The sequence below is a fragment of the Myotis daubentonii genome, chromosome 1 (genome assembly GCF_963259705.1).
Source record: "Myotis daubentonii chromosome 1, mMyoDau2.1, whole genome shotgun sequence".
NCBI lineage: Eukaryota > Metazoa > Chordata > Mammalia > Chiroptera > Vespertilionidae > Myotis > Myotis daubentonii.
The window spans coordinates 203,963,088-203,975,597 of NC_081840.1; the positions used below are offsets into that span (position 1 = coordinate 203,963,088).

Sequence of the window (12,510 nt, forward strand, 5' to 3'; positions counted from 1 at the left end):
AAGCATCACGGAATTACCTTCACCTCAAATGCATCAGAGGACACAAAAAATACTCACCAATTAGAACTAGTAGAAGGGTGGTCTGGTGGCCCCCTTGGGGTAAAGGGGGAGGATAAGCAAAATATAAAATAGAAATGACGACAATATTAAATAAATTAATATTTGTAAAGCACTTAAGAAGTAGTGAGTGCCTTATGAGTGCTTGTTAAACAAATAAACAAAAATGGACAATAGCAGAGATACCAACAGTGCTGCATCATAGGTGTAATGTTAGGTTAAATAAGAAAGTACAAGTAAAGCAGGCAGAGTGTTGGCACATAGCAAGTGTTCAAAAAAAATGTTAGCTATGAATGGCTCACAGCTACGGTAACAAACTACCACAAACTCGTCCGGCAGCTGGCAGTATTTATGCTGTTAGAGCATTCTCAAAAGCCTTGTGGGTCACCAGTGTATGTCATGGGGATCTATGCCATTAGATAAGAGGGTCTTCCACAGATCTTTCCTGTATAATCCCATCTCCTCTCTTGAAGGCTGTAGAGATGGTAGAGCAGTGGTTCTCAACCTGTGGGTCGCAACCCCTTTGGGGGTCGAACGACCCTTTCACAGGGGTCGCCTAAGACCATCGGAAAACACATATATAATTACGTATTGTTTTTGTGATTAATAACTGTGCTTTACTTATGTTCAATTTGTAACAAGGAAAATACATCCTGCATACCAGATATTTACATTACAATTCATAAGAGTAGCATAATTACAGTTATGACGTAGCAACAAAAATAATTTTATGGTTGGGGGTCACCACAACATGAGGAACTGTATTAAAGGGTCGCAGCATTAGGAAGGTTGAGAACCACTGTGGTAGAGGGATCCATGAGTCACACTCCTAATCTCTAGCAAAAGGTCGTCCAGCCATACTCTTGGCCTCTCTAGAGCATACTCCAAAGAATCAGTCTCCTGGTTTTAGCAACTTCCGAAATCTGGGTAGGCTGAGGATTTCCTAAATCTATTTCCTTTTAACTTCAATAGATCTTCCTTCATCTCTTTTCTCTCACAGTTTATCATAAGCAACAAGAAAAAACCAGGCCAGACCTTTAACACTTTGCTTGGAAATCTCCTCCGCTAAATAATCAAGTTCAAAATTTATAAAGCCTGCTTTCCACATATTAGTAATGTTTTTCCGCTACATTTTCTGCTGCCATATTGCCAAGATCCATTTACCTTAAATTTCCAATAACTTGTTCCTAATTTCATTTTGCGTCTTCGCCAGCAGTGCCTTTAACTCTCACATTTCTAGCAATGTCCTGTTTATGATAATATATGTATTTTCTAGGTTTTCCCTATCATGCTTTCTCACTTCCTTCTGAGTCCTCACCAGCAAGCACCGATGTCCATATTTCTATCTTAGTCTGTTTAGGAAGTCCCATATTTCTCTATGACGTGCCTCAAAATTCTTCCAGTCTGTGTCCAGTACCCAATTTCAAAGCCACTTGCACATTTTTGAGTATTTGTTACAGCAGCACCCATCTTCCTGGCAGCAAAACTTACTTGTTTCCTGTGGCTGCTGTAACAGGTTACTACAAACTTAGCGGCTTAGAACAACAACAATTTATTCTCTCATAGTTCTGAAGGCTGGGGATTCTGAAAACACTTTCACTGGGCCAACATGAATGTTCCAGAAGGCCCATGCTCCCTCTGGAAGATCCACTCCTTGCTTCTTCGGGCTCCCAGGGGCTGTCAGCATGCCTGGGTTTATGGCGAAGGAAACTCTGGCTCCCTGGTCACAGTGCCTTCTCCTCTTTCCTCTGGTCAGATCTCCTTCTGCCTCTCTTTTATAAGGACACTTGCTACTTCATTTAGGGCCCACGCAGCTAATACAGGATGTTCTCCCCATCTCAACACCCTTAACATAATCACATCTGCCAAGGCCACTTTTGCTACATAAGGTAATACTTATAGGTCCTAACGATTAGGACATGGATATCTTTTTTTTTTGGGGGGGGGGGTCATTTTTTCAGCCTACCCCAGCAATATTAGAATTTTAATGGTAATACTCTTGAAGAAATTTCTGAAGGCTATAACTTTGTTTCTTCATAAATTCTACAAGTTCATCTTGTCAGTATTTTAAATCTTAGAGCTGGGAATAACAGTGAGCACTACAGAAGCACTTCCGTTTGAGAGAAATTGTTAAGTATGCGACTGTAACCACCGCAGAATGACTCAGGTGGGTTTCCTTGTGCATTTCTAGAAGGGATGTCCATTAGCAAAAAAAGTTTGTGGCCGTTGTGCTTGATGATGGTGTTACAGATCAGGGTTGGCAAACTTCTTCCAACGGCCTCGGTAGTGATATTGCAGGCTTTGGAAGCCATTCAGCCTTTGCTGCAACTATTCAACTGTGCCGTAGAGCAGAAGCAGCCACAGGCAGTAATTAATGAGCATGGCCATGTTCCAATAATACGTTATTTACAAAACCAGGCAGCAGGCCAGATTTGATCTGTGAGTCACAGTTTGTCAACCCTGTTAGAGAATAATATGAAATCACCATTTTGACTCTGATATCATGTTTAAAAATATAAAACAACTATTTCTATAGTGTTTTAAGCTAAACAGATTTTATAAAACTGTAAGAAGAAGAGCTCTAACAGACTTTAAAGAATCTATAGATTAAAAACCCATGCATACTTCTGAGCCATTTTCATCCCATGCCATATCAGAAATCACCTAAAAGGGGAAGAATAACTGAAGTCAAATAAGGAAGAAAAGTTGTGTGGTTTTACGTGTTTATGAGGAGTGGGAGATGGCAGAACAAAAAGACAGGAAAGCATCTAAGTCCTTGGATAACCAGCAAAGATGCCCTATCGGGTGGACTGGACTGTCAACCAGATTGGAGTTTTCCATGAGAAACAAACCTTCCCTTTGCATTCGTCACTTTTTTTCTCTGGTAAAACAGTTAAAAACAATATTTTAACTAGAAGACAGACCGACTTCTTCACTGCTAACTGGATAGTCTATCATCCATTCTTAGCAGTTGCGTGGAGAATCGAGGGCTGTGATTTCACATATGCTCTTGGTGACAAAACAAGTACCATACCTGGGAAGAAGAGCAAGGCAGACTGTGAGGACACAGACTAGGTAGAACACTGGGTCCAGCAGGTGCTCCTGCATAATCCAGTAGGGGTTGGAGGGTGGGTTGCAAGTGACACACATGGCTCCAAAAGCCAAGGCAAAGAAGAAATAAGACAAGATGCTACCAACGATGACCAGCATGTGGATCCAAGTCTGCAAGATAGGAAGCACAGGGGAAATGAACACTGGCTCGCAGGGTTTTGCAGCTGTGTTGTAGAGACAACATGTCTAGGCAGTAGGTGAATGGGGTGACACCTCAACAAACAAAACACAAAAATACCGAAGCGTTAAGATAACAGCATCTTTCATGAACAGCTCGTATCCCTATTTAAATTGTGAAAAACTAAGTCAAGTGCCAAAAGGTAATTCTGATGACTAGTTTATTTTGGTTCTTTTTTTTAAAAGATACATTATTATTGATTTCAGAGAGGAAGGGAGGGTAGAGCGAGATGGAAACATCAATGATGAAAGAGAATCATTGATCGGCTGCTTCCTGCATGCTCCACACTAGGGATCGAGCCCACAACTGGGACATGGGCCCTGACTGGGAATCGAACTATGACCTCCTGGTTCATAGGTCGATGCTCAGTCACTGAACTACACCAGCTGGGCACTAGTTTATTCTGTATTATCCACGAACCATGAGGTGTTTGGATTTTCTCATTAATTTTTTTTCATATAGTCTCACTCATTAGTCTGTTTCTTCATTAAGGTAATACTTTAATTCAGTGAGCCGCAAACTTTACCCATTCACATTGTGGTGGTTATTACTGTTGCGCACCAATATTCTCATTCTTTTCCGCAAATAAGCATTCGGAAGGATTGTACTTCTCCCATTCCCTCAAAAGTAAGCCTGGCCACCTGTCTTGCTTTGACCATTGAAATGTGAATGGAAGGGACATGCACAACTCTGAGGTCAGAAGCAGGGAAGAGCTGGTGCACAATTTTCTATGCTGTCTCCTTTCCTTCCATTTTGACCAAGAAGTTCCCATTGGGGACAGTTCCAGAAGGTAGAGCTCCAAGACTCAGCCGGGTCTTAGAGCCACCCCTCAGGACAATTGCTCTAGAACTGTCTAGAACCTTAGTTAATATTACATATGCAAGAAATAAATCTCTGTGGATCACAGCATAACCTAGCTACCTTCATATTCATGTATAGCCTGCAATATTATTTTTTAAAATATTTTTTTCTCAAAAATGGCTCACTATTTAATTAACTTTATTTAGAAAAAAATAAGCAGATTTCTACCTTAAATATAACATTAGCATTACCTGTATTAATAGTGCTGAGTCTGGAGGCTGGTCTGTTTTTGTTACAATAGGAAATTAGCGAGAACTGTTGTGATAAAACAGAATAGCCCCTCTTTGATACAATCTGAAGTATGAGGAGAAAACACCTTCGCATTATGTAGCATCCAGTGTTGTTTAGTGCAATGCACATACAGTCCTGCCTAAATCACAGTGTACACCCTGGTGCTGTATGCTTTTGGGGAAAGCACTGCCTTTATTAATCTTTATTATTTTCCCACCGTTAAACTTTCCAAAACAAGAGCCAATTTTCTCCTTCACACCTAATCTTGCCAAGTATTTTCCCATGGTTGATATCTTCAAAAGTCACAAAGACTGCTTTTTTTTGGGGGGGGGGGGGGGGATAAAATGTAAAAACTGCTTAGAAAATATAGGCTAAATCCATAAGCTCTTCATGCCTCTAAAACAATGATGTCTTCTTTCTTTCTCAAATGGCCTTCCTTTCCATTGAGCCTACTGCCCGAAAGTTAACATGGGCTTTGGCAAGTGAGACAGTGCCTTGATGGAGCTGACACATGAAAATAAATTGGTACAAGCAAGTTAAGGTCAAGGGAAATTGGGTAAAAACCAACAGGGAGGTGGGAGGTGACAATGAGCTGGTGAGAAATAGGGGAAGGGAAGCCGATTCCTGGTCTCAGAATGGCTGACTCATTGAAAAGGCCCTGAGCATTAGAAACAATTTGGTTCTTACGCCAGGGAGAAACAACCATTAAAAAATTGTTTTTTCCTGGCATGGGGACAATTCTTTAACGATGCATCCTTTATAAGGCAGCCACTGTTTTCCTTGGCACTTAGCTTTCACTTCCCTTCCTCTTCTGAGGACACGGGCATTATGCACAGTCTTGGCAACACATTCCTCCTCTGGCCAAAGCCTGTGACTGGAGCTAAGGAATATAATTCTGTCACCACCGAATAAACTCGGAGCACAATGAGGCAAGGGCAGAAAGAGAGGAGTGGGGCCAACTCAGAGCAGAGAACCATCCCAACAAGCCTGCCCACTAGTTTCTGTTCCCGGATCTCCGGAGCCACTCTGGTTTCTCGGGATGGTTTTGTTTTGTTTTGTTTTGTTTTGTTTTGTTTTGTTTTACCAGGGCTCTTCTAGATACTTTTAATAACTTTTCTGTTTGCTCAGCTTAGCCAGAGCAGCTTGCTGTGGCTCAATACCAGTGAACTCACTTTTTGTATTAGATCCTTCAGGACACTCATAAATGTCAGAATTTATGACACTGCCCTAGGCAGTAACCAAAAGTACCCACATAGTTGCTTAACGATGAACTTAAACAGATAAAACAATGTCAAATATTTTAGTTCTAGAATTCCCTTTATTCTCCTCACCTGGTATTTATTAACCTTTTACTATACTTGAGGCATATAAGTAGGTTATAAGCAAAATGAGGGATTCCAAAAATCCTCAGCCCCACTTTAGAAATCATGATATACACTTCTAATAATAGCTCATGCAACATTTTAAACTATAACCTCACTTCAGCTACTTCCTGTTTGGAATACATCACTATCAGGATGGTAAACAGACCCCAAACACAGGTTAGTCATATAATCATTCATTTACCCATTCAAATATTTTTGCACATACTGTGTGCCAGTCTTGTCATAAATAATGGTATACAGTGGTGAAAAAAAGGAAACATGAACCAGGCCCTCAAAGAGATGATAATGTAATGCAGAAGAGAAACATCAATCAGATCACCACATAATTCAATGAATCATTATAAACTATTATTAGAGCTATGAATAAAACAAGAGGATGATATGAGAAAACTGGATGGCTAGGGAGAGGCTCTTGGTGGAGTAGCATTTTTGCTGAGATCTCAAATAATGTAGGAGCTGGGTGAAGAACAGGGATCCAAGAGGAACAAGGACTATTCCCATCAGAAGATGTGGTAAATGCTGAGGCTCTGATGTGGTAATGAGCTCAATGTATCTGAGAAACAGAGAGAGAGACAGTGTGGATCCAGCCTACAAATAAGGGGAAATGAGGCTGGAGAGAGACGTAGAGGCGTCACTGCATGAAGTCTCACAGGCCATCTTAGGACTTTTACATTTTATTACAAGGACATTGGGAAGCCGCTGAAGGATTTCCACCAAAGGAGGGCAAAAAGGTAGCATTTATGTCTCCACGGAGGATTCTGGTTGTTTTGTAGAGAAGGGCTAGAGAGGTCAAGGGTAGAGGTGGGAAGACTAAGGAGGCTGTGCAGGACAAGATGACAGTGAGCTTGACTACAGCAGAGACGATGCCCATGGAGATGAGTGAGCAGCATAATAATCACAGAGGTAGTTTATGCTCCTGAGGTGGGTGGCTGTGCTTTATCTGCGAGGGAAGGTTTGCAATAAAGCTCCTCCCCTTGTTTGAATCCCACACTTTGGTTTTGCTGCAGAGAGCCACCATGCAACCATTTTGATGAAAAGACTTAATTTTACCGTTAACTCAGCAACTAAGTTCGAAAAAGACCTAGATTTAAGCAAATGGTAGGAATTCTGGAGGGAGAAAAAATACATTTATTTTGTATTATGAGAAAAGCATAAAATCATCACTTACTAACTAGAGTCAGTATACCAGGATTACGGCATAACACCTCTTTTTATTTGGGTTGAAAGGCATCAGCTTGGTCTTGAAGAATGCTGGCCATAGATGGATAATTGTTGCTCCACCTTGATACCCCTCCATGAACCCTCCACTGTGAACACCACCAAGGGCACCAGGCAGGTGTGTTCCCCTTTCCTGGCTGCATCATGGCACCAAAGAATCAATAATCAACAAGCTGTGTATCCCTTCTCCCATGGAGACATCACTCTTCTCATTACCACTTGTCTTCCAGGCATGAAGGGCTCCGCAGGGCCACCGGAATAGAAGACATTTCCCCAAGCACAATGAGTTCTGGGCTACTTCGGAAGCAGAAAAGCCACTCACCAAACTCTTGCTTTCAATGACCAGATGAAGGAGAATGATGAACAGAGAAGCTGTGTTCAAGGGGTTTCCAAACGTAAAGATGTCAACGTCTGAGCCCTGGTAGGTCTGCAAAGAGTGGACAACAGGAGGTGATCTTGGGGAGTTGTGCACACTTGTGGTGTGAGCATCATCACTTTATTCCATAGCTCAGCCAAGCATTGAGTCCCTTTTACAATATTCCTAATAACTGGTCATTTAGGATAAACTTGAACATTTCAAGAATAGAGAGGCTGGCTCTCTTTCAGACAGGCTATCTAATCTGTGAACTTTTCAGTTGGAATTTCTCTTTATTCTGAATCATAATCCATCTTCCTGAAAATGTCTACTCATACTTCCTGCTCTTTAAGGTGTGGAGAAATATTAAATATGTTCTGTTTAACAGAGCTGCAAACCTTTGAAATAGCTATTATGGCTAACCTGAATTTATATTTCTGGTAATTAAATATCCTCTCCTCTCCTACATATATGTTTTTGATGCCTTAAATTATTTCCCATATGACACAATTTTCTGATCTTTTAAAATTCTAGTTACTCTTTTCTGAACACACTTCAGATTGCCTTATCTATATTGCTCTTGAAATGCAGTTTATCCAGAATGTTGTACCTAGGAAAAGTCGTCATTTTATTTGAATAAAGAACTAAAGAATAGAAATTGTTAACTTAGAGACTATCATCTTTTTCATTCTAACACCATCCATGATCAAACTACTGTTTTCTCCCAGGGATGGGTGTATGGATGAGTGGCTATATCATGCTGCTCTGTGCTTGATGTTGGCCTAACTTTTTAAATTAATTTGTACACATTCTTTGCTTAGTCACATTTCTTCCATTCTTTACCTGTAAAACAGGTTTTTTATTTTTTACTAGAGGCCTGGTGCACGAAATTCGTGCATGGGTAGGGTCCCTAGGCCTGGTTGGCAATCAGGGCCGATCTAGGGGGCCCCCACTGGCACCCACCTTGGCTGGTGGCCTGGCGCTGCCCACTCACCAGCTCCACCCCCCCCCCCGGCCACCGGTCGGGGCCTGTGGGCTAGGGCAGCTCCTGCATTGAGTGTCTGCCCCCTGTTGGTCAGTGGGAGTCATAGCAACTGGTCATTCTGCCATTTGGTCGATTTGCATATTTGGGTTTTATTATATAGGATTTTTGGGGATACTGTTTATAAGAGCTTAAATTTAATACTCTTAATGTCATCCTGGTAGAATTAGCCCAGCACTCACTAAAAATAGATTTTATATTCTGGCTTTGCCTCTCCGATTTTGGTTCATTCAATTATATTGCCAGACTTTCAATTTTATTTAAATCATTGAAAAAAATTATCAAGCAGCACAGAACCAAAAAGAGACCTCAGAGGACTTACCTAGGTACTTCTTTCCAAATTTAATCCATTATCTAAAATCAAATTTTTTTTTAAAAATATATTTTATTGATTTTATACAGAGAGGAAGGGAGAGAGATAGAGAGTTAGAAACATCGATGGGAGAGAAACATCGATCAGCCGCCTCCTGCACATCTCCTACTGGGGATGTGCCCGCAACCCAGGTACATGCCCTTGACCGGAATCGAACCTGGGACCTTTCAGTCCGCAGGCCGACGCTCTATCCACTGAGCCAAACCGGTTTCAGCTAAGATCAAATTTTTGGGGGGGAGGGGGGTATAATTTAGTCAGTTAATAATCAACTTGATTCTATGAGCAATCTGCTCTAATATAGACATTCTATATGCTAGTACCAGCCACAGAGTACAAAGAAACATCATCGATTCATTAGTAACAAACCCTCTGAGAGGACACGGACTCACATAGTAAGGCACAAAGAAGCAGACCAGGCTTTGATAAAAGGCATCCAACAAGGTGATCCAGAAGGTGAGGGGTAAGTATGCCTGAGAATGAAACAGATATCAGGGAGGGAGAAAGATTAATAAGGGCCACGCAGAGTTAAGGAACAATACAAGCTAGTACTTATTTTTGCTTCTCTGGGAGAAACCTCTCTTCCTTCATTTGTTCATTCAAAAACAGGTGGGATTTGTAAATAGTGGTGGAAGGATATGGGGTGATATTGAATAAGTTCACAGGTGAAAAAATCCCTGAAGGAACTCTTAAACTTGTGTTGCTTTAGTCATTGCATCAACCATAAAGCTACCTCAAATAGGGAGAGTGATACTAACTTTCCATTTCCTATTGATCAGAAAAGGCTGTTTCAAAAACGTCTACAAATTTATCTACTTTTCTCTATCTCTACTACACTCTTCATTCTAATTCACCATCAATCTATAAATGACTGGATAGCCAACTAACTAGCCTCTTTGCCTCCTCTCCTACTCTAATCTAATCTTTTCATAACAGCCATTTGTTTTTAAAAACTATAAATCAGATCATAACATCTTCCAAACAAATCAAAGTGACCTCTTCCAATCACCTTGCACTGAATTTCCAATACAATCTAAACTCCTTCCCATGGTCTGTAAGGTCCTGCATGATCTGCCCACTGGTGTCCCTGCTCTCCAGGGTCACCCCTACAATTCTTATCCTCATTCCCATGCTCTCACCACACAAACTTCATCCTGTTCCTCAAACATATCCAATCCATTGTTTTCTGAGTCTTCACCAGTGCTATTTTCTCTACCAGAAATCCTTTGCTCTGGACCTCCCCCATGACCAGTTCTTCACTATCCATACCCTAGCTCAAATACCACTTCCTCAGAGAGGCATTCCAGACCTGTCTAAAAGTAATGCCCACTCAATCATCTACTACCATGGCATCTTTAGAAGTCTCTCATCACTATACAAAATAATCTTATTTGTTTACACAGTGGTTTTCTGGTCTTCTCAACAGAATACAAGTTTTATAAAGTGGGATTTTGGTTCTTTTATTCAAATGTTTAAAACAGTACCTGGCACAGAGCAAGTACTTCACAAATATTTGTTGGAGTAATATACTACTCTAACTTATCATGTGCTTCTTACCAGAAGCTTATAGAAAGAAACAGAAAGATCAAGGAGAGACACTTGATCAAGTAGTCACAAGTGATTGAAAACAGGTTTTCAATCAAGAGCCAACTTGGATTGAATGGTAATGTGTGTGCAGAAGGATTCTGAGGCTGCTCTCAGACCCAGTGGGAAGGGTAGTACATTAGAGTTTATCAGTGATATCGGCCACAGACAAAAATGGCATCACATGTAGCATATCCCTGAGCTAGCCTTCTATTTTGTTAACATGTCCTTAGTTTCATTACCTTCCAAACGCAAAAAAAGAGGCTAAAATTTTCTTGAAAATATCTAATTATCTCCTGAAGCTTTATAAATGTACAAATTTTCCATATACTTCCTTCCACTCTTCAAAAGACTACACTTGCAATTTTTACATCTATCCTTTTTTATCTCTTTGTCCTTTGGAAAATCAAACAATGGAGATTCATTGTTTCCAGCCTACTTTTCCCTGTACCTCCTTTTACTATTTCCTCATCGGAAATGATGGAATCTTTCACCTGCCTTCCTTCATCCCAGTGTCCATAAAATCTAAGTAGAAGCACAATCCAATGGTGGGAGAGAACACAGCAGAGTCAAAGGGTCAACCAAAATGCCACGGGACAAGAGAGACAATTTGGGAATAAGTTAAAATACAACTTGGTGCTTCTGGGGAAACAGAGGCTGCTCAAAAAACTTAGAGCACAAAGTTAAAAAAAAAGTTTCTCTACACTCACGTGAGTAAAGGGACTAAAGGAAGTGGAGAGAGAAGGGTCAAGAGTAAGATAAATGGGAGGCTGAAGGAAATAACTCATGAGATCTCCTGGAAACTAAAAGGCAAAATCTGGACCTGAAGTTAAAGCCAGAAAGGAAGGCTGTGAGGGTGATGAAAGATGGGTAGAGACAAACGCTTCTTGGAAGGGAAGCCTTCGACTGCAGCCTCCCAGACCCATCTCCTTCTGAGAGAGAGATTCTATAACCTGGAGAGTATATTTCATGACACTGGAGACAGGAAATGGCCCAAGCATAAAACAGAATTTGTTTGGAGGCCAAGTTCAAGGAAAGGACAACTCTTCTGGAAGGTCAAGTCAATGAAATCAATGACTTTTTATCAGTAGCCACATGCTGGAATCTGCCTATTATCGTGTATTATACAACTGGCCAGCTCAGGAGAACAATGTGTGCAAAGGATTGATAAGAGGGCTCAACAACAGGAAACACTAATCTCAACACTTCCAAGGATAAGGACAAATTATAATCTTCAGCTTGTATAAATGGGCTTTTAAAACACCAGCTATAAACATTCTGAAGGGCCCTCTCTCACCTCTCATTCTCCCCTGGGTACAGGACAACCTTCATTAATATCAACCACACATTCCTGCATCCTGGCTTTGAACTTTAAGTCAGATTGGACTCATTTAGGAAAACCCCAAGTTGCTATTTGATCTGAAGGGAAAACATTAAAGGATATAAGGATTTCTTCTCAGAAAGCTGATTGTGTGATTTCTCCTCTGTGTTGACTCCTTCACATAACCTATGGACATTAAAGTACTCTCCCATCTGGAAAGGCAGTTCAAGCCACAGTGAAGTTGGACTAATGAAAATTAACACATCATTTTTAATATGGGGTTTCCCCAAATTTCTGGTTAATCTGGGGTATAACATATAACAATATTGAGAGCTAGAACTTGTACACATACTATCTTACTTAATTCTCACACCATCTCTATAAAGAAACTGAAGGGCAGGCAAGTTAAATAACCGAGAAAGGTCACACACCACAGAAACAGAATTTAAACTCAGGCTAAACATCACCCATAATTTCTAACGTGCTGATCTGTGTCACCATTCACCATTTCAAGAACAGCAACAGAAGGCCAACAGAGATTTCATCTGGTGGATTTCAGTCCTGTCTGTCCAGTTCTTCCACAGAAAACCCTTCTTGCCAAACCTGACCATGTGGTCCAGCCCTAATGAGGAAAGATACATGTCCCAGGCCTAGTCAATGAGAAAACATTCTCGCCACAGTGATAAAACACCGGGAAAGGCCTGGGATTCCACCTTAGCCAGTGAGTTAAAACATAACTATAAATGAGGACATTTACAGCTGCTTTAAGAATAATAGTGTTCTGTTACCATTACACC

General features: G+C 40.8%; 1 protein-coding gene across 7 annotated transcripts in view; it reads right to left on the reverse strand.

Annotated features, from left to right (window-relative positions):
* Nucleotides 1-12,510, reverse strand: part of ATP10D (ATPase phospholipid transporting 10D (putative)) — a 78,411-nt gene that overhangs the window by 1,785 nt on the left and 64,116 nt on the right. For 5 of the 7 annotated variants that reach the window (XM_059671860.1, XM_059671866.1, XM_059671875.1 and 2 more), the window contains 3 exons: nucleotides 9,201-9,281; nucleotides 7,364-7,468; nucleotides 3,092-3,279 (listed from right to left, as the gene is read on the reverse strand). In XM_059671860.1, the coding sequence (XP_059527843.1) occupies nucleotides 3,092-3,279; nucleotides 7,364-7,468; nucleotides 9,201-9,281 (374 nt within the window). Of the gene's footprint in view, nucleotides 1-9; nucleotides 2,518-3,091; nucleotides 3,280-6,991; nucleotides 7,179-7,363; nucleotides 7,469-9,200; nucleotides 9,282-12,510 lie in introns of those variants that run through there. The other 2 variants (XM_059671886.1, XM_059671892.1) reach the window with 2 other exon arrangements.